General features: G+C 40.1%; 1 protein-coding gene across 1 annotated transcript in view; it reads right to left on the bottom strand.

The window, feature by feature from the left end:
- Window positions 1-6246: 6246 nt before the first annotated feature.
- LOC104627506 (lysine-specific demethylase 3B-like) overlaps window positions 6247-23283 on the bottom strand; it is a gene marked incomplete at its 5' end in the record, with an annotated part of 26776 nt that continues 9739 nt past the window's right edge. Inside the window, 8 exons of the mRNA XM_010295796.1 lie at window positions 6247-7599; window positions 10379-10513; window positions 11071-11247; window positions 11581-11720; window positions 12218-12337; window positions 14677-14807; window positions 14895-14985; window positions 18101-18272. Of these exons, the coding sequence (XP_010294098.1) occupies window positions 7519-7599; window positions 10379-10513; window positions 11071-11247; window positions 11581-11720; window positions 12218-12337; window positions 14677-14807; window positions 14895-14985; window positions 18101-18272 (1047 nt within the window). The remainder of the gene's footprint in view (window positions 7600-10378; window positions 10514-11070; window positions 11248-11580; window positions 11721-12217; window positions 12338-14676; window positions 14808-14894; window positions 14986-18100; window positions 18273-23283) is intronic.

The following is a 23283-nucleotide window of genomic DNA, read 5'->3' as shown; positions in this document are numbered from 1 at the left end:
GGGCCGGCGGTACGTCCCACCGCCGCCGCCCCCCGGGGAGAGGAGGTGGAGAGCAGTGCAGGAGGAAAGAGGCCCTATGGTAAGATGGCAGGAGAGTAATATGCGCCATGTAAGAAAACTACAGAAGAGAAAGTGCTGAATGACGATCACGGATACTTCGGGAGACAGAGTAATAGAGACCAGAGAAGAAGCCATCTTCTGTAAAGTTGCCGCCTCTGAGGAGCTCAAGACAACAGCGATAAAGTGCTGCAAACAAACAGGTTAAGTTTAAAAGCGTTTCAAAGTCCTACAAGCTCCCAGTTTCACCCACAACTGGATGTAAACCAAAACTAACTCGCCAATACAGAAGTCGGGGTTATCAAACCAAAGGGATGAAGGGTGTTAGTTGTAGTTTCCAGGATAATTCAGTGTTGCCTCGTCGTCTTATTCTTAGAAACTTAAGCTGAGGCCAAGGATTGCTGAACTACACAGACAAGGCTGAACGGGCCAGGGTGGGGGGAATATGCTTGTTGTAGGGTGGGAATGTGTACGCTTAAGCATACCAGAGTAGCAGAAATTGTTAAAATACTTTTAACAACTCAGCAAGGAGTATTGTTAAGAATAATCCTCTTCCTCAGACAATGCCAGAGTTAATTAGTGGGCCTATTTTGACACCCCCCCCTCCCCCCAGCAGCCTGTATATGTACATATCACAGTCAAGGACTGATCAAGCCCAGTACACAAATCTTTGAATCATTCTAAGATAACCATTACATAAGCTGTTCTTTAATTAAAAAAAAAAAAAACAAAAAAAACCAAAAACCAAAAAAACGCCAACCGATTTGCTAGAAACCTATTGTGGTTCTTCAGCTAACCAAAAAAAGCCCTGAAGGAAGGCACTATGGCAAAGTCTCATTACTTGCCAAATAGTCTTTATGAAAAGGAAAGAGACCAAAGAAAGAGCAGAGCAAAAACAAAGAGCTGCTAGGGAAGAATTTTCTCATTAATGCATGAATCTTAGTATAATGAGCAATGATGAAAAATACAAAATACTAGCAACTTTCCGTTGCATGTAAGAGTTGAAAACACAAATGTCGCTACAGACAGTGACAGAACATTTTGTCATAGTCTGCTTTTGGATATGAATGGCCACAGAATGACTGCATAAGGGACTGCACAATTTACACCACTGATGGCATAACTGACCTACAAATAGGATAAAAGGAATCTGCTCTCAAACATGCACAAGCTTCACCAAAGTAATTCTAATCACAGTTTCGTATCGGGGACCAGCATGGCAACAGCTCTGGTACTTGAATAACGTGTTCGTACCCAGATGAGTGGAAAATGCAAATAGAAGACAGAAAATTCAGAGACCTGGCAAGTACATCGTATGAAGAACATGGGAGTGCTAAATAACTGCAGGATGGGTAAGTGGCATCTACATAAGATGTGCCTTAGTGTTTTAAACTGTTTAATGTGCCAAGGAGCAGTATGAAGATTTACAGTGTGTTAGAAATAAATGGTGATAAGAACAACAGAATATGAACATCAACATTAGTAGAGCAGGCAGCCTTGTGAATGTCTTAAGGGGCAGCTCATCGTTAAACAGCACATTGAGCTTTAAAGCAACTTCAGGAAAGGTACTTTAAGCTAGGAATTTACAGTTAGCAATAAGTAGCTCAAATTGCTTTCCCTATCATAAAGAAGAATGAGAAATTAATTCATTAACGTACCTTCCCACTAGGAGAAACTACTGGTACTGAAGGGCTATTTTTGGAACAAAAGCCATCTGCAGGTCAAATTAAAATAGAATGATTTATTAGTAGTATTTTTATTAAGTTATTAGTAATACTGTATAGTGCTGTATAATTAAGATCTTAAGACCTACCCAGGAAAGCAATTTGTTGATTGTTTTCAAATTAAGGCTTTATATTTTCTAGTAGATATGCTACTGCCGAAGTAACTCATGACAAATTTGTGTCCTACAAATGGTTAAAATAGGTGACCAAATACCTATCAATCTATTAGGGTCTAAATAATAAGGCATGGGAATCAAACTAACTGCACCCTGAGTACACCAGCTTAAGCAAAGATACATTTAGAACAATGCCAGGTCAGATCCAGAGATCTTGCTGAAGCTGAGGTTCAGGCAGAAGCTGCTGTAATGAAGAGGAACTGCAATTAGCCGGAGCTCAGGAACACAAGAGTGCCTCTGGAAACAGTTTAGCAGAATAAATAAGGGTCTTAGGAAGAAAGGTGAAGTGGAAGAACACAATGGGAACCCACTTTCTAAAGCTTAAAGGTGCACATTGTAATGGAAGAGCATCAAACACTGAAAAGGATAAGGAAAACAGAAAAACTGTGAGCCAACAGTATAAACTGACGTTGTGGAAGGTAAGGCCCTAGAATTGGGAAATTATTCTGAGAACATTTCCCTTCTTTACCTGTTTTGCTCTGTGATTGAAATCTGTTTAGTTTTAAGAGACTTTCCTAGGGGAAGCAGATGTATTTTTTTATATCTAGCTCTTGAAACTCACTTTACCATTTTCATATTAGCTTATATAAAGGCAGACAGAGAAAAAAAAAGCTGTTGTAAGGCAGGGGGATGAAGGAGATGAGAGAAAAGAAAGATGAGTTCTGCCTAGTTATTTTTCAAATGTCTGGTGGGAGTGTGCAGCTCTTTTTCAAAGGTTGAGAATAGGGATCTTAAAAACACTGTCAGTTAAGAAGGAGGCTGTGATTTCAGATTCTGAGATGCATTGGGAGAGAGTGACCACAAGCAGGTCACTGGATGGTCATTATGCATCCTGGATAGACAGGGGATAGGTTTGTGAAAACACTGAAGTTGACAATCGGAGGATAAGATCAGTGACCAGACCCTGTACGATGCATTGTCCACAAGTGCTTCCATGCTATGCTTCACTCACATGCTGTGTAGTTTCACACTCCTTTCACACACCAAAGCAGTAGCTTCATGCATAAGTCACTAGCACGTACATGTCACACACTGCAACTAATACCTCTTAACTGTAGAAGCTCAGAGAGCTATCAAAGGGCCATCAGAAGTGAGGAAGGGGAGGGAAGTCACATGTACACAGAAGCAATAATTTAAAAGAATACCTGTGCCTGTAATTTCTTTCATTTTATTTGTATTGCACCTAAATTCAAGTTACTGCTTGACATCTAACGCCTCTGCTCCAATTCTCATTCCACATCCTCAGGTTCTACAAGAAGCAGTCTCAGAATCTTTCAGAGGAACAATGAATGGATCACAACCTTTGATGTATTAAGTACTTAATTTTTCCCATATTTATGTTGCTTGGTTCAGTCGCCTCAGTGTGCATATAAACAGAGAAAAAAGATTAAGTGTTGTAAAATTAACCCTTGGAGACTGCTACATTTTTAAGCAATATCAAGAAAAGGAAGGAGTTCTTGGGTTGAAAAGAAGTGAAATCTTCAGACCAGGGACATTATTTATTCCTCTTCACCTGAGAGAAAAAGATGAATGTGTCCTGCATAACATTTTGAAGGCTCTGTGAAACTGCTGAATGACAGTGCCAAGTACGCCCTTGCGTGGTTAAGCACACACCAATCTTCAGTATTGTGAATGCAATCCAAATTCACTTGGGCAGGCCAACAGCCATATAATCCTGAATTCCTGCTTCCACTTGTCCATCGTTCCACAGGACACTGGCTAAAAGACAGCCAGAGCTTAAAGCCAATATTCAAAAATGGTGCCTGCCCACGATCTTGTGCAGCTCCATTTAGGAATGCCAAGACAGTAGAACAAATGTCATGACTGCAGTGAACTGAATTTTAAGACATGCAACTGAAATTTTAATTTCCCCTCTGCTCAAAAATTTCTGATTTATAATGTCTCCTTTAATCTGCTTACATTGCAGGTAACATATCAGCTGCCCATTAAAATTCGTAACCAGAAAATACGGTGATAAAAACTGATTGTACATCCTAAACAATTTTAAATCACTTCAGCTGGCTACTTTTGCTATAAGCTCTATATGAAGTATGACAGAACTAGTGGTGGGTACTGGAGGGTGAGTGCTTATATTGACCCTTCAGACAAACCCTGTTAAGAGAGAATGCCAACACATTGCCCTTGAAAGCACCCTAACCATACAAGTATAAATGCTTATGTGACAGGCCCCAGCTGTCGCTACTCAGGAAAGATAGTACAGTCATCACTACTGGAAATCTCAGTTCTTAGTTTTAGTAAGAAATGCAGCAACAGGAATGTTTTAGAAAGGAGTAATGAACACCATTATCTCACCACAGAAATGCATGGTGAATAAACTTTAAAACTGTGCAGGCAGCTTGAATCATCTTCCCTCAAAAGTGGGATAGCTGAACAAAGAGGAGGCACCAGTCAACAAGAACAGTCAGAGTCACAGAGCTGGTTCTATGCAAAGCTTCTACATTCCAAAACTGTTCACCTTGGAAGACAGATGCATCGGGTGAGTGAAATGGCACATAAAAGGACTATGAAGCTATGAAAAAAGGGTAAACAGAGGACAAACTTGGGGAAAAAAGGCTCTGGAGCCCAGTTAAATTACTAAGCTAACAAAAGTAGATACTTTCAAACAAAGCATAATTAAATCTTGCAACTCTGTCAAAGGATGTAGTAGAAGCTCTAAACACAATTACTTCCATCATCAACATGATAGCAGTGAGCTTCACAGTCTAATTACAAGTACCATAATATATCCCTCACCATGTAAGGCTACAGCAAAGAGAAGCAGCTAAGCATGTTTGAAAGAAAAAAAACCCCAAAGCAAACACCTGCAGTTGCCTGAGTTTTATATATACACATATCTAAAATGTAATATATGTAATGGATAATAGATACATCCATAAATATATGTATGTCATATTATCTATGCACATTATATATCTGATTAATATAGACTAAAACTAATATTTGTATTAATAAAAACCTACATGTTTGCAGATAGACAATACATGAATATTCTATTTTAGAAATTCTGAAATTGCTATACAGTAACAGCTAAATTTAATTAGTTGAACAGAATTCTAAGAGCTGACAATTATGGCTTTTAATCAACTGAAGACCTTCTGTTGATGGAAAACAAGCAAGAATTGATAAGTGATTTCTGAATCTATGTAAATGCAAATTTGTGCCCCATATAAAAAAATTACCTACCTGGAAAAATTTGCCAAAAGACGCGATAGTCTCCATCTCCTGATACATACAATCCAGATAAAGGATAAACATTTCCAAATGAAGTTACTGGAACTGATTTGCCAGATCAGTTTACAAATTCTTCCCATCCTCATCTGGGCTAAAATCTGGATTGCTACGTATTTCTTAATTTTAATCTGTAATTTTTGTGCAAATCATTCCTCTGATTGTGGCTAAATATTGCTTTAGGTTGACTGTAGTCTGTGATTAATAAAAGAGGAAATTCAAGAGACAGAAACAATGTTTGATAGACTCAAACCAAATAAAGGTTCAGCACGAGAAGAACTTTTAGTGTAGATCACTGCATTGACAATGACCGAAGCCATCGCATTACACATAGCCAAGCTTTTTGTCTTTTTATTCTTTTTCTAATTCTAGTACACACACACACACGCACACACACGAGGGAAACATCTCAGCTATAATTAATCATTCAGAATTGGTTGTATGCACAGAGTACAACAGAAGCGCACACAAAATTCTGCACAATAGGAATATGGTGAAGTTGAATGGTTCATGGGTCTGGGATAATCCTTTTCATCTGTAGTGGACTAAATTAGCCCATATTCACAGGATAGCTGCAAGGATATGAAGGCAGCGAACGCCCAGGAGTGAACTACTTGTACCCTGTAACCACCATAAGAAGCTGCCAGCATGCCACATGCCAGTGAACTGAACTGCTGCTGTCATCACAACTTTCAAGGTCAGAAACCAGGGAACCTTTACCACCCCATCCATATCTTCAGTAGAGAGGACAGCTCTGAACCCCAACCTGTTAGGAAGATAGTGAGAGGTGGGAAGCACAGCACAAGAGATGCTGTTTATGCCAAGATAGATCCTCTACCCAAACTCTGAGAATCAATAACCTGCAGGTAGCTTGGCATGTTCCCAGCATGTACTTGGGATGCCAGGCGTAAAACACCCAAGCCTTCTAGTCAGACACAGAGCAAGAATTTAACAGGTACCCTACAGTACCAGAGGCAAAAGCTGAGACAAAATCAAAGCAGGAAGATCGGTGTATAAGTCTGACAAAACTGCCCAGGCAGTTACAGTAAATGACTTTTATTTTTTAAAAAATGAAATAACCGTGAACATATTAACAGGCCTGCAGGTGGCACTACAGTACAGCTGGATATAAGGTAGATACATTTCCCCATGTACCCGGACAATGAAATCCATTGCATCAATGCTGACATTAGTAAATTCTGAATACAGTTCTATCAAGCAGGAACATTTTACTGAAAATAGTTCTGGACAAAGTTGACACTGAAAGTTAACTTTTCCTTCACTTTGGAAAGGACAGATGTTTTCAGCTAGCACTGGTATCGGGTGAACTATTGCCTGCAGTCACCAGTGCAGGGAGAGATGTACAACATCTCCACATGAGAACAGAGTTTATACTCCTTTTTACTTTTCATTCTGAGGAAGCAGGGTGGTGTAGGGAGAGGGGGGGAAGATGGGTGAGGAAAATGGGGAAGGGAAGTGGGGTGTCAATTTCTATTCACTCTCCTTTGGCTGTTTTTGTGCTATTTTGGACTGCTTTCTAAAAATCACTTCTTGATTTTATTGAAAGGAAGACTAAATGTAATGCGCCTTTCCTTGAAAATCCAGGAACAGTTGTGGTACTTCAAAAATACTAAAAATATCTACTTTCATGAAATATTAACTGTTTCACTACAAACCTAGTTTTTCACTAAATACACAATTCTCCTATTTCTGGAGTCTCCTGGGGAAAAAAAAGTGGGTTCTCCCTTTATTTCTGCAACTCTACAGTGTATAGAGAAACGGCTACAAGAAGGGGAGTGCAGAGAATAGCTTTATTCTTTTCCTTGGCCTGTATCTCACATGGGAAGTTTGCTTAAATTTCTGCAGTTGGGCTACCGTTGGTCACACTCCTTCAGCAGCTATCAACTAAGTCTGCAGTAGGACAACCCACCTCCAGCACATTCCTTCTAACTTTGTGGAGACTAACTAGGCATGAGGAAAAAAAAAAAACCATCCACACTCTTTATACCATTTCTAATCATAATATGCAGGAACACCAAGTGGTTTCCATGTTCTTCCAATTGCAAAAGGCCACAGGAAAGGGACATGGCACCTCTTGTTAGAATCTGGAATTCTGCATGTAACAGTGCGACCTTCCATTAGACCTTCAGTGTTGAGGCAGAGCAGAAAACAGTGGCTGAAGAGTGTGTGTAATACTGACCACACCAGCTCTTAGTGAGAAGCCTCTGCTCCTGCAGAGGCAGTCATGTGCAGTCCCTGTATATACTGTGAGCAAAAGTCTTACTTCACAGGGCATTTGGAATTAGCAATTCCTACGATCTAGCTAGTTTGGATTCATGAGCTTTCAGTGTGCCAACAGCATCTTTCACTGCATGGTAGATAATGTTCTTCACCTGTAAAAGAAAAAAAAAAATTAACTTCCACAGACTAACAAGGAGTCTTACATACCTATGCAATCAACTTTGACCTCTGAATTCACAGTAGTTGGCATGTATACACGAAGTATATACTGTCACTGCTTCAGAATATCAACAGCACCAGCTTTAAACTGTCATGGTTAGACAACAAATATTTTAGACACCCGCACTGAATTATTCACTCATTTTCTGGTCACCAAGCAACATATATTTACTTATGTTATTTTAAGGTAAGTATCTCTCTCATGAGAGCTAGGAGGAAGTACACTATGAAGTCACAGATATGAGTTGATTTGGAAAAAGTCCTTGTCCTCAGAGTCACTTAGAGATTCACATGAGTCAAACCCAAAAGGAGCAAGAAAATCATATGGTTTAACCCTATGCAAATTAAGACAATGCAACAAATCATCCTGTTGTCTTTGTATGGAGGCTAGAAATTCTAATTTGTGCATCTTCCAGAAAGGCAAGCAAGATCAGAGGTGAAAAATCCACTCGTACTCACAGCAATCTGTTCCATGCTTGGCTATTTAATAATCAAAACTCCATCTTGTTTCTGATTTTTCTGATCGAACTTTATTTGAATTCAGTTTCTAGGTACTGAATGGAACAATTTCACCTCTAAGTTGAGCAAGTGTAATTAAACTACTAACTGCCAGGCACCATAATCTCTTCCTGATGTCATAGAATCACAGAATCATTAAGGTCAGAAAAGACCTTTAAGATCATGAAGTCCAACCATCAACCCAACACCACCATGCCCACTAAACCATAACCTGAAGTGCCATGTCTACACGATTTTTGAACACTTCCAGTGATGGTGACCCCACCACCTCTCTGGGCAGCCTGTTCCAATGCTTGACCACTCTCTCAGTAAAGAAATTTTTCCGAATATCCAGTCTAAACCTCCCCTGGCGCAACTTATGCATCATATGTCCATATGATCTCAGTGTTTTGTATCATTTATGTGACAGCTCTTGTCTCTGTGTATTTTTTAAATATATATAAAAAACAGGAACAGATGTTTATATAAAAATATGCATGAAAAATTACAAAGAGAAAAAGTAAAGTTTGGCTGTGAGGCACCAATACAACCAGTATTACTTTCCACAAGAGTACTGAGTTCCACTTTGCCAGCAGTTACCTTTTTTTTAAAATAATAAGCATTATTCATTTGCAATCTATTTATTTACAGAAACACTTTCACATCTGCATCACTGCATCTGAGGAGGTACAGTGTTTGAACCTGGATCTCCACAATGAGAGTTGATCCTACTTCTGCTTTCCTTTAAAATCCTGTGCAAATCCATATAGAAATTTATAGCCATTTTTCACTGAATTGTTTGGAGACTTAACTTGGTAAATTCTGACATTCTTGGGTGACATACTGGAGAAAAGCTATATATTGAGTACTCACTTTTGCAAGAACAGCCATTCTTCAGATCTCTACCCTCCTTCATTTTACATGCATGAGATTACTAATACACAAAAAATGCTGACAACAACATTTGCAAACTAAACAGATACTAACTCTTCAGAAGCGCACATAAGTGAAATCAAAAAAGGTCACCTACAGTCTTAGAATCATAGAATCATTAAGGTTGGAAAAGACCTTTAAGATCATCAAGTCCAACTATCAACCCAACACCATCATGCCCACTAAACCATGTCCTGAAGTGCCACGTCTACACTATTTTTGAACACTTCCAGTGATGGTGACTCCACCACCTCCCTGGGCAGCCTGTGCCAATGCTTGACCGCTCTCTCAGTAAAGAAATTTTTCCTAATATCTAGTCTAAACCTCCCCTGGCACAACTTGAGGCCATTTCATCTCCTTCTGTCGCTAGTTACTTGGGAAAAGAGACCAACACCCTCCTCACTACAACCTCCTTTCAGCTAATTGTAGAGAGCAAGAAGGTCTCCCCTCAGCCTCCTCTTCTCCAGGCTAAACAACCCCAGTTCCCTCAGCCGCTCCTCATAAGACTTGTTTTCCAGACCCCTCACCAGCTTCATTGCCCTTGTCTGGGCACGCTGCAGCAACTCAATATCCTTCTTGTAGTGAGGGGCTCAAAACTTAGCACAGTTTTCTAGGAGCAGCCTTCTCTCTGTAGAGCTTACTGTCTCATACACAATGTACTACTTCAGTGCATAATACGTTCTGTGCACAATTACTAGTTTAAGCAGTCACATTTCTTCAAAGCAAAACACATTTAATTTTCCTGTTTGGGACTAATTTAGAATCATAGAATCACTGAGGTTGCTAAAGACTTTTAAGACCATTGAGTCCAACTGTAAACCTATCACTGCCAAGTTCACCACTAAACTATATCCCTGACTTAAATAAGCAAAGCCTTCAGTTTCAGAGCAATTTTCCTTTAGGCAATAAAGAAATAAATACAAGTGTTCTTGGTCAAATAAACATCTCTCTTCAAAACACAGCACTGCTTTTTCCATTTTAGTAGGTTTTTTTTCTGCTACACTTCACTGTCATTCAGGATTCAGCCATTTAAAAACTTACTAATACCGACACATGCCTTAGTCCAAGAGTGTGAAAGTTCTCTGGAAATCCAAAAGTTTACTACTAATTTTTGTTTACCTAATACTGTAGACATAGGTGCATTAATTATTTTTTTAATACTTATCGAATGAGAGCCTCCAAAGCTGTGGAAGGTTGTTTCATTAGCCGTATGTTTCTAGTACTGAACAAAGCTGGCAAAACACAGGATATATTTAGTGACTGCTGTCATAAAATGGTTACCTGCAGTTTATCCTCATGGTTTGTGTGAGTATTAGACAGGTGCCTGAACTCCTGGGTCAGACGGAAGCAGTGCTTCACATGTTCTGGAGATACAAAATCTTCTGCCACTTTAATGCAGCTGTACAAATTATGGACCTAAAAAAAACCCCATATCAAGTGATAGATACAGCAAGATTAAGTGACCCATACAAAACCCCCAAAAACACCACCATCATGTATGTTAGGTTCTTCCACATTTACTTAATCAGAAACAGGAACTGAAGCCTATTTGATCTCACACAGAATTGTGTCTGATGGTAAAACCGGAACAAAATACGTGACATCTCACTTGTTCCCTATTCTCCCACATACACTAGTGTTCTCTAAAGCAAGTTCTCTACTGTTCTCCACACTATTTTGGAATTCTGTTCCCTTGGCTGAAGTTTCACTACACAGAAATGTTTTCGCACCAGCCACCCCAAATTTTTTTTTCTTAATTCCATCACAGTACTGTACACATCATTCAGGTATTTATATAATTTTTACTAATATAATGACTAAGATGCAATTCAAATAGCTCCTCTAAGAACTGCGTATGTTTAAAAAGGAACCTAAGTCGGAAATATTAACTAACAGTTATTTTGAAGTCATAGTTCTGTTGTGTCTCAAATTCAATTCTATTTGTCTATAAGGCCTAGAGTTGGCATACTTACCTGATGGGGAGCACCTGCGGGAATGAACACAGCATCTCCAAGGAACTGCACTATTGCCCAGCCTTGTACACCATACTCATCATAGAGTCGCTTACGTAAAGTCTGGTCCAAGTACCAACTTTGGTCATGAATGGGGTCATGATCTGGGGGATTTTCTTGGCCTTGTTCTTCTCCAACCTAGGGTGAAGATATGGGGTGGAGGGGAAACCATGACACAGCACCTTGATATTGCTGGCTCACAAAAAGCTCTGTACCAAAAATCATAACAAACTATTTCAAGGTAGGACATTACTTCCATTAAGCTCATTTACGTCTTAACTAGTGACGTGCATTAGTATGAAAATTCTAGACCAGGCTGAAAACCTGGGAACATAGTAACTATTAATGTCCCCAAAGACAGCATTAGAATACCTATGCACTTGATTTGATAGCAATTGGTATCATTCAGCTGCTGTAAGCAAGGTAGACAAGGAATCCTGTAGGTTCAAGCCTCCTTTGTAACCAACATACCTTCCGGAGAAGTTCCCGTATCTTTTCAGCATCCTTGGCAGCATAGATGTGCCACAATGCTCCAGGTTTCTCTCTTCCTTCATGGATTCGCTGCTTTGTTACATCATCAGCATCTCCCTCATCAATTGTTTTCAGAACCTCTGAAAGTGATACGATTACAAAGCTTCCGACTTTTATATACAGAAGAGGAAGGAGCATTTTGAGCCACTAAATCCAGTCCCACTGCTACTGCAACTGCTGCATCATACAGTGCACTTTCTAAGCACAACAAGCTTCATCTTAGCAAAATTCAGGAAATGTGTCAATTGACAGCTAATCACAAAGCTCAGTCATGAATTCAACCTGAACTAAACACAATTATTTAAATACAAGGAGAAGAAAGAGTAACTTATCACCCTTTCTCCTGCTTTCTTCAGGGAGATACTAGTTTCTAGAAAAACTCTGCTGCTTTCACAGTTGGAAACCAATGAAACATTACTGCACTTCTAAGTATGTGCTGCAGACATAGCAAACTGCCTTGTATATTTGGGTTATATCTCATAAACATGACAAGCTTAAACAATAAAAGGTACAGTCTTCTTTTTCACACACATAATTCATTTTTAATGGACAGAAAACAGCTTTCCTCAAACATTACCATCATCATGGGTCCCTTCCCCAATGGGAATCCCAACATACACCATGACATTAACAGCATCAGATACATCCAAGTGCAGGTTTGTGGTACCAACTCGTCTGTCTTCTGCAGTAATTAAGCCTATAATAGAATGTAGAATAAGAGCTTAAATAGAATTTTATTTTATAGAAATAACCTGCATGAAAGATCTTTCTAGAATGCTAACTTTTCACAACAATGAGAACAGAAACCAATGTCAAAGGACAGCCAAAGTAGTTATTTTCATGTTAGGTGTGGTACTTGTACTTCACAACGTTTTCTCTCTGAGGGGCATTTATACGGTCTGTAGTAGGGAACTTAGCTTTCACAATACAAAGTTAGTAGGCATCCTGTGGCACTGTTTTCCTTTGCTTGGAGGTACAAGAGAAACACCGACTGCTGTAAGTGCCATTAGCATCATACTTTGTGCAGCAAGTCACTGGACTGTATAAGTATAAGCGTCCAGCAGCTCATTATTTTCTCATACTTGGCTGTAAAATCCATGCAATAAGATTTCTTCACAGTTAACGTCTGTAAACAGTCCGTTTATTTAGGTAACTGAGTATTGCTTTAAGAACCAAGATTTAGTCACAATTTTTCTATCTTAATGTTTTAAAATGCTATGCACATGTAAGACTTTACCTCACTAATGAGAATTTTTTTTCACCACGTACTCAGAAAACAAAGCCATATACTTAAAACCAAAATATACTTAATACACTAGAAAAGTTGCTCTTATTCACCAGACGGAATTACTGTTTTTATATCTAGGTCCACCCTTTAATTTGTCTGTAAAGCAGCTAAGAGCAAAAAGATACAAAACTGTTTTTGTAGACAGACCTAGCTAATTTTTCTTTTTAACTTGAAAGTAAACAAAGCGTAATATTTTCTCTCTTTGGACCAAGACGTATACATCTAAGAAGGATCAGATAGTCAAGGGTTATATTTTATGCTAAAAAATACTGTACACACTCCCTCCACAAACTGATACAAAGTAGAAGATAACTTTGACATTTAAGATAAATTCAACAAAATTAATCCATTCCTTCCATTGCCAGCAACTAGCAATACACAAAGACAAGTTGGCCATCACTGATTACCTTGCTTCTTGCTGCACTCTTACATATATATATGTGCTTGATTACATTGTAAGCTCTTCAGTGTACAGCCTTCTTCACTCAACTTACATGTCAAGTAATGCATAAACCAAAACACCGAACACCATTAAATACTGAGTAAGCTCAATTTGCCCAAGTTCACAAATGCCTATTTTTTTAAATCATATTTGTGATGTCATAGTGCTAAAAAAAACCCCAACCATGACAAAATAACCCCACAAACACCTTCTCAGAACTGCAATATGGTGGCTTACAGCTTAAGTCTAATGCACATTTGGTTTCTGAGCTAAAACATTTTTTTAAAAAGATGAAACAATGAAAAAATCTTTTATATTCTCAGGTGAGCTGTTTACTGCAGGTATATCAATAATTGGAATGCAAAACCTTAAAAAAACCTGCACCCTTGCCTCATAAATTTTCAGAGAGAACTACAGAAGTTACATTAGGTTAAGTTTGGTTCCACATACTTGCTTTGCAAGATGGCTGCAACTTTTTCTTTATCAGTATCACTTCACATTTTTCAGTACATGCAAAGAGCAATTACTTTATCTTACTCTAAAGTTGCAAAAGCACGTACTTCCAAATCAGTTGGTTACTTAAAAGTATCCTGGAACTTTTAAAAATCATTTGTTTTAAATTAAAAGTCTCCAAAATCTGCTTTTGGCCATGACCTCAAAGTCAGTACACTCAGGAACTGAAATAATGCGCAAGTTGGTATGACATGCATGAAGCGTTCACATATCCTCCACATTCTGCTATATTGACAATCATTTGAAAATTTAATGCTTCACAGTCCCATGCAGGGTATGTGTTCAAAGGTTTCCTCCATTTGTATGCTATTTACCTACTATATAATTACAGTCTTAAGAGGACAAAACTATCCAATTTAGGTAGCTGAACATGGTCACAGTTTTGTCTTGCATGTTGTCTGTGGTCTGTGTTGTTAGACATGGATGAAGAAAACTACAACACTGGTCAGAAACAGGAACACACAGATCAAAGTGCCCAGAAGCTGGCTTAATTTTCCTCTCAATTTTATCAATTGGTCTCAAAAAGATATTAACTTCTCCTTGAACCCTGTATTGGTATTATGCTTATTATATTTCTTAAATAATAATTGTTTGCAAAACAAAGATATGTACATCTCTTGGAAACCACAAGGCAAAAAAGGGCACATCTGACAGAGAGAGGACTAGCACAGGAAAAGATCAAGGGACCAGTTAGGATAAGCATTGAGTTTTGATTAATGCCACAGCCTTGCATAGGCCCAAAGTATAACAAAGACTGACAAAAATCAACACCTGCAGAACTATTCTCACATACCATAGGCATTGTACATTTTGGGACCCAAGTCAGGACGGACAAAGTAACTTGGCAGCCTAGAAGCCAAATTCAGTCTGCCATCCCTCTTGGTATATTCAGGAAGAGGAAGATTTTCCATCAAGTCCTCAAACCTAGAGAGCAAAAAGAGAACAAAGGCATGTTTTCCTCCTGTAGTGCCTACAGCAGTCCTGTAGACTTTGATACTCAGGTTCACTTACCTTGTAGGCATCATATCTCTAAAGTCCTCCCCTGGAGGCCAATCCTTTAACTTTAGTACCATTGGCTGACCATCATCTGATCTGAGCCGTTCTGCAAGAAACAAATTAAGATTTCTTCATGTAATATCTTTTTACCACAGCCCATTACCTTGTTTAAGCTCTAAGTCTTTTGTACCAAGACCTCCTAGATTGCGCAGCAAAATGGATCCCCTTTTTTTCTTTGGGCTTCCAAGTATCATCAACAATAGTTTAACAATTAGATCTCTCTCATACCTACAGCAGAAGTTTGACAGATCTTGCACAGTTGCTAATTTTTAGAATAGCTTTTATTCAACTTTGAAAACAAGCCTTTCCAAAGCATTCTGCCTTACTACTTTTACCAAAGTTTAACGGAGTTTTATCTTTCCATTTCAAGAGGAGTGGTGCTTCTATAGAATTGAAGTTATTGGTTCATGCTCTGAAAGCAACCCTAACCCTGGTATAAAGCAAGAAGCCATGGTACACCACACTCAAAAAAGCTAAATGGCAGGTGGTTGCTGAAGAAGACAGCCTTTAATTTTTAAAATTCCTGTTTGCTGGAGGCACTCAAATTAGCAAGGTGCCAAATTCAAACGTGTTCTTCAATTCTAGAGTAGTACGTGAGTCCTGACTGGTAATAGAAAAAGTTGGCAGCACAGAGAGATGAAATTATGTATACAACAGTGAATGTACAGTATGACAGCACTGACCACATCAACTGCTGTTTTGCCTCAGATGTTACAATGGCTAACAGAGTATATCTGGAAGTAGTATGTGCAGCAGCTTAGAAGACTCCGCATAACATTTAGAGAGAAACAAAGTTCACTCTTCTACCAGGTTCTTCACAACTCTACATGAATCCATCAGTTGGAAAACAGGATGTACTGCAGTCTGACACCTCTGCAACCCCTTTTCCCCAGAAAGTAACATCTTTTACTTCCTACCTTACCAAGGATTGTCAGCCAAACAAAAAGCAACTGATCTTACCCAAGCCTAGCAGAGCTGCTGACGGCACCAAAAGAGAAAACCTATCTAAGAAACTAGGACTCGGAGACCTGTGAATCACATCTACGTTATGTATCAACAGGCTACAGAAGACAGCCTTAGTTTGCAACATGAAAACTTATTTTATGGAAATTAAAAGGAATTAAGAACTGCAGATATGTAAACCAAAGTGACTGATTTAAAGAAAACAAATTTTTATGAGCTACAGATTTTAGAGAGGCAAGTGAACTGAAAAGTTCAAGGACTTGAATTTAAAGATGTTTTAGAACTTCCCATATTCAAGATTTTGAACTCACAAAGGATCTTTGTTCTGAACAAGGAGAAGAAACTTGTAGGAAGGCTAATCAGAAAGGGCAGAGTGAAGAGCTACCTGGAGGAAAATATTCAGATCTGATAAATTACACGAAACTGGAGAAAACCCAGAAAGCATCTGATCAGCAAAGAAAAACAGGTCTAAGAAGGATCAAAACAAAAAGTGAGACCTGCCAAAAGTCCACTTATAACTCAAAGATATTAAAAGTAAACAGCACAACATTAAAATTAACTAAAATATCATATAGAATAATTAAGGGATTATCTCAATATCACCTCCAAATCCAGTGACTGTTCTACATCCCTGCAGTAACTGCAGAGCAGGTGGGGTGGAGAACCAGCCACATATTTGAGAAATCTAAAATTAATGTAATGCAGAGAAGTCAGAGTTGTCATATAATTTGTAAACAGTTTTCATGTGAGTTAGTGTGTGAAATCTCTGGACTAGTAGCAAATAATACTCTTCTAAATTGGGGATTGCACATGGCTCGAAAACACTAAATAAAATGTATTTAAAAGAAACTAGCAAAAGGGATCAGGTTTTCCAGCCTAGTTCACTGACATTTCTCATATGAAGTGTTGTAAAGGCATTGTCTAAAAGAAAGGCAGCTGCTCATTTTGCTGAAAGGACCATATCTGTCTAGAGACAAATTACAAGTAACATTTTGCAAAGATAACTTGACCCATACAAATTTACTATTTTCATGAATGAACCTAGCACAAAAGCTAAGAGTTTGTGAAGTTTCCCAATTACCATTAATAGACAGAAAGACCACACAGTTATATCCTTCCAGGCCATTCATTTCTGAGTAGTAACAGAAATAGTACAAAATTTAACAGTACAAAATACAAGACTCTGTACTTGGAATCATATAACAACAAGTCAAAAGTTGAAAAAAAACCCCAAGTCATTCGAAAGTGACTAGGGAAGGGAATATTCTTGGTCTACAAATCTATCATTGCTTTCGCTGTTGAACAAACTTTCCATTAAGTCATCCAGCAGTTCACCATTTCGGCTATGTGCACATAGCAATAAATATAGAAAACATTTTATACACAACACTAAAATCAGCAACGTTGCAATGAACTGTTACGACTCTAACATCTGTAAATGTGAGACCACTGAGATCTAGGTATATACAATCTAAGATAGAGCACTCTGCTTTTCAGAAGCTCTTTAACCTGACCAGTTATATCCGCAGGAATTTTAACTGGTTAGCTTCCACATCCATACTTGACAGAAGGTTTTCTCAAAGAACTCAAGCATTAAGTAATGTGTTACCACATGAGGTAGGCATGCAGCATTGCTATTCATAATACATATAAACATGTATTTGTACTTGCAGATGATCTACTATAAAAATTATTTGCAATGTCAAGTTTACTTAGTTGATGTATTCCACCAAGTCTGAGTTTTAGCATCAAAAGCCTCACTCTGTTTTAGTTCTGCAGGTTCCCCTTAGTTTTACAGTAAATGTTGAATTTGGAAGCAGAGTAAGGGTAGTCAAATCACTTACTGTCTTAGTAACGGTAACTGATGATTAATTTCACTGAGGAAAGTTCAAAAAAAGTAGTTTCCCATTAAACGGATAAACTTTTGACACATTGAAGTTAACACACACGAACATGCTATAGTACAGATGAAGTTTTCTTGGGCAGCCCTGCCCTAATCTTCACTAATGAAGTATTTTCTAGAGTGCACTACATATAAGGAGCAATGGCTTCTTTGGATGATACTGGTAGCTATTCCGATTTTTTTATTTATTATTTTTTCATTTCTTTATTTTTTGAGAAAATAGGTGGAAAAAGAAGAGTTGAAGGTAGCAAGACAGACTGCTCAGTTAAACTAGTCAGCCATAGAGATTACTTACTAGATATTATCTCAAAGCCATCCCAGAAGTCACGCACTTTCACGTCTGAAATTATGGCACAGTTCCTGCAGTTCACCAAATCTACATCTTGATCTCCAAATTCCAGGCTGAAAGCTTCTGGCTTCCAAAGCTCTGACTTCAACTTCTTATGGACACCAGATACCAGCACGGGCTGAGAATACAAAGATGAATGCTTACTCCACCATAACCAAATTTCTTACACATGCAGCCAAACTTTCTTAAGAGCTGAGACTCCTGGCTACCAACATACAAAAAGAAACCACAAATCTATTTTCATCCATGTCTGGTTTTCGTGCTTCAAACAAATAACCAGAGTCAAAGCAAACTTCATTTCCAGGCCATGTGCAGTTGCCTGAGAAGTAGTATTGTATTAGACTTACTAAGGCAAGTGTATTAGGTATACACAGCAAGGTGTTGGCAGCAGGGGTGGGCTCTGTGAGATGAGGCTGGGAGCTGCCCCTTGCTGGACACAGATGGTTCCACCTGGCTCCAACAGACCCATCACTTGGCCAAAGCTGAGCGCATTAAGTGATGCTGGTGGCACCTCTGTGATAATAAGAAAGGGTAAAAAATGCTCTGCAGCTGCTGGGGGGCAGGGCAGAGGGAAGGAAGTGAGAGAAACAACTCTGCAGCCACCAAGGTCAGTGACGAACGTGCTCCAGAGATTCCCTTGCAGCCTGTGGAGGACCATGGTCAAGCAGATATCCACACTGCAGGTCATGGAGGACCCCACACTGCAGCAGAGGGAGGTGCTCTGAAGAAAGCTGAAGGAGAGCCCATGCTGGAACAGGGTCCTGGCAGGAGCTGTGGCCCTTGGAGAGAAGCCCATGTAGGAGCAAGGTTTCTGGCAGAAACTGTGGCCCACTAGGGACCCACGCTGGAGCAGTCTATTCCTGAAGAACTGCGGCCCATGGAGAGGACCCACGCTGGATGGGGTAGGATGTGAAGGATGGTATCCTGTGGGAAGGACTCCATACTGGAGCAGCACAAAAGTGTGATGAGGAAGGAGCAGCAGAGACGAAGTGAACTGACCATATCCCCCATTATCTTCCACCCACCCTGTGCTGCTCCAGGGAGCAAGGAGGTAGAAGAGTTTGGGATGAATGAGTAAAGTTGAGCCTTTAGGAAGGAGGAAAAAGGGGGGGGGGGGGGGGGGGGGGGGGGGTAGGGGCAAGGTGTTTTTAGCTTTGTCTTTGTTACCCACCATCCTATTCCATTTTTAATTGGCAATAAATTAAATTACTTTTCCAAAAGTTGAATCTGCTTTGCCTGTGACAGCAATCACTAAGTGACCTCCCTGTCTTTATCGTGACCCATAAACTTTTCCACCTTATTTTCTCCCCCTGTCCTGTTGAGAAGGGGAAGTGAGAGAGCGGCTGCATAGGTGTCAGGCAGCCAGCCAAGGTCAATCCACCTGTGGAAGTACAGTGGGTGTTGAGTCCCACTACCTCTCCTTTTTTTAAGCACAAATGCAACTACCACTAGAAACAGCATTTGTAGTAAAGCCTTCTCATATGAAGTTTTCATATTCTGATAGAAATTTTTCAACTATTTCACTCATTCTTTATGTATAATCATGGACCATCATCAATTCCCTAGTACAAAACCGAGTAGCAAAAATGTGGCTGTTCACTCACAAGAGGGGTTTTAAGATGTTTATGCTAAACATGTATATACATTCCACACCAAGATTTGAGTGGCCTCTCCCCATAAACACTCAAGGCATTTGTCAAACTAAAAATACTAGGAAAAGGTATACCAGACAATGCTCCCAACACTGTCCAAGACCTTGTCAGTTCCTCTCACCCTGCAATCTCTAGAGCGAGTTACAAGACTTGAGAGAAAAGGAAAAGAAGGTATGAAGTGAACTTGCACATGGACTATCCCACCTGAAGAACTTTAGGTTTAGTAACTGTTCAAATGTTCAAATGACAGTTCACATGTCTACGTAAGTTTGACTCAATTCCAAGCTGTGTCCTATACATTAACAATGATCTGAAGGTGGATCTTGGCTTTATTTGCATGAAGAGCTCAGTACAACCCTGAGGAGCACAGATGCCCCTAGATGTTCTAGTAGTATCAGTGCATTAGACAAAGATACCTACAGAGCTATAGACAAGCAACTCCAAAGTTATGTTGCTTAAAAACACTCCAGTAACTAACCACTGCTTGACCTGAATTGCTTGATGGCCTCTAACAGGACCAGTATCCATTTCAGTCCCTAAGTAAGGACAACTATTTATTCATAAATGAATGGAGGGAAAAAAAAAAAAACTTTGGAGTTAACAGAAATGGCCTTGGTTTTCAAACATAACACAACATAGCCCTTAAGTTCTACAAGGCAGCAATGAAATATCAACTCCAGAAGTGAAGTTTAAGAAAACAAAAAGGGGTTGTTACTTTACTCCTGTCAACTTCAGAAAAAGAAAGGAAAAAAAAAAAAGAGCCAAAAAACCCCACAGGGCCATTTAGGTTGGAAGGGACCACCCTCACGCTAAAAAGTGTTTTCTTGTATTCAGGTTGAACTTCCTGGTTTTTAATTTGTGCCCATTGCCTCTTGTCCTGTCAGCAGGCTCTGCTGAGAAGACTCTGGCTCCCTCTTCCTCATTGATAAGATTTCCTCCCCGCACTTCCCCGAGCCTTCTCTTCTCTAGGCTGAACAGTCCCAGCTCTCTCAGCCTGTCTTCACATAAAAGATTCTCCAGTCTCTTAATCATCTTTGTGCATCCAGCCCTTCTCTGGACTTGCTCCAGTAAGCCCACGTCTGTCTTGTACTGGGGAGCCCAGAACTGGACACAGTGCTCCAGGTGAGGCCTCTACCAGTGCTGAGTGGAGGGGAAGGATCACTTCCCTCGCTCTTCCTACTGCATCCCTGGATACCGCTGCCCTTCTTTGTTGCGAGGATGCATTCTTGGCTCACGTTCAACTCCTTGTCCACTGGGACCCCAAGGTCCTTCCAGGCAAAGTTACTTTCCAGCCAGCCGCTCCCCAGCATGTACTGCTGCGGGGTGTTATTCCTCCTGAGGTGCTGGACTTTACATTTTCCCTTGCTGAACATCACGAGATGCCTCTCGGTCCAATACTCCAGGTGCCTCTGAATAGCAGCACAACCGTCTGGTGTATGAGCCATTCCTCCCAGCTTTGTATCATCTGTAAACTTGCTGAGGGTGTATGAACTCTGTCCCATGTATGTCATTAATGAGGATATTAAGTAGTCCTCAACGCCATACTGACCCCCTAGGGTACACAAGTAGTGACTGGCCTCCAGCTGGACTTCATGCTAGTGATCACCACCTTCTGAGCATGGCATTTCAGTCAGTTTTAAGTCTACCGCACTGCCCACTTATTTAGTCCGTACGTCACCAGTTTATCTGATGACATTATGACAGTATCAAAAGCCTTATTAAAGTTAAGATAAAAAACATCCAGCACTCTCCCCTCATCCACCAAGCCTGTAGTCTCATACAGAAGGCTACAAGGCAGGTTAAGCATGACTCAACCAGCATTCCTGAGCCCTTCTTCTCTTCAGGACCGTATCCACGGGATTCTTCTAAGCAGATATCCAAAAAGGTGTAAGTCTGCTCCCCTGAAGACTAGGCTTGTGATCTTGCTTTTTTTGCTTGGCTCCCTCCTCTCAGGATCTTGAGCCAAACCCTACCACCTGATAGTCACTGCAGCCAAAGCTGCCCCTTACCTTCATATAAACAACCCGTTCTTCCTTGTGTATAAGCATAAGGTCCAGCAGAGTGCCTTTCCCTAGCTGGCTCCTTGATCAGCAGTGTCAGGACATTGTAATGAATGCACTCCAGAAAACTTCTGGAGTGCTTCTGACCTGTTGTATAGTTCCTCCAGCAGATATCAGGCTGGCCCCATGAGGCCCAGGAAATGTGAACATAGGGCTTTCTCCAGTTGTCTGAAGAAGGCCTTATCACTTCTTCTTGATCAGGTGTTCTGTAGCAGACACTTGCCACAACATTGCCCACATTAGTCTGCTCACTAATCCTGGCCCATAAGTTCTCAAATGGCTCATCATCCATTCCTACACAGTTTCATGCATTCCAGCTGCTCCCTCACATAAACAGCAATGCTCCCTCATCACCCTCCTGGCATGTCCTTCCTGAACAGCCTGTACCTATCCCTTGCCATATAAGAGTTACATAAGCTATCCCACCACTTCTCAGTCAAACCAATGAGATTGTGGCCGTGCAACTACACGCCAATTCCTCCTGTTTGTTCCTGTGGCATATGCATTAGTGTACACGCACTTCAGAAAGGCACCCAGTCATGCTGATTTCCCTGAAGCAGTATGAGAGCTTTCCTCACAATTCCATGATGTACAGTTCCTTACTTCTGTGCATATGCTTGAGATGGACATCATTCATCCCTGTTTTCTTGAGTATGAGATTTCTCCTATTCCAATCACCCCAGACTGCTTGCTTACCAGCCCAATCAACTAATTCCTTTCTTGATCACTGGTCATACTCTCCCTCCCTGTCATTCCTAGCTTACAGATCTCCTAATCAGGTTGGCCAGCCTGTTGGCAAAGATGCTTTTGCCACACTCAGATGGATCCCATCTCTTCCAACCAGTCCTCAACTCTAAGAGGTTCCCATGATCATAAAACCTAAAACCCTGTTGTTGAAACCAGCTGCACAAGCAATGCTTGACATGCAGAATTGGTCAATCCCTCTACCCCTCACTGGCAGGACTAAGAAAACCACCTGGGCTCCATGACCTTGCCCACTACTCCCAGAGACATGTAGTCACTCTTGATACTGTCCAGGTCTCCCTGGTAGTATTTTCCTGCCAATAAAGAACAGCGGGTAAATGTCTGAGGGACAAACAAGTTTTGGCAGTCTTTCCATTATGTCTGAAATGTGACATAATCTGCTGCTGACAAGCAGCAAACCTCCCTAAGATGAAAGAGCAGATATACTGATCCAAAGTTTAAATATATTCCATGATCCCAGCAGGAATTGTAACATTAAGGCAATGGAAAGCTTTTAACCATATTCTACAAAAACCTAGCAATCATGGATGATGAGTAAAATGACAGTACCTTTCACAGGACGGGCAGAAACTGCTGCCAGGTAGACTTCAAACTGATGGGTACACCAGTCTTCTTCAGTCCAGGAAAATAATGACAAATTTGAATTCCTGCT

This window comes from Phaethon lepturus, unplaced genomic scaffold (genome assembly GCF_000687285.1).
Source record: "Phaethon lepturus isolate BGI_N335 unplaced genomic scaffold, ASM68728v1 scaffold10281, whole genome shotgun sequence".
NCBI lineage: Eukaryota > Metazoa > Chordata > Aves > Phaethontiformes > Phaethontidae > Phaethon > Phaethon lepturus.
The sequence above is the reverse complement of the archived record's forward strand: the minus strand, read 5'-3'. Positions and strand labels throughout refer to the sequence as shown.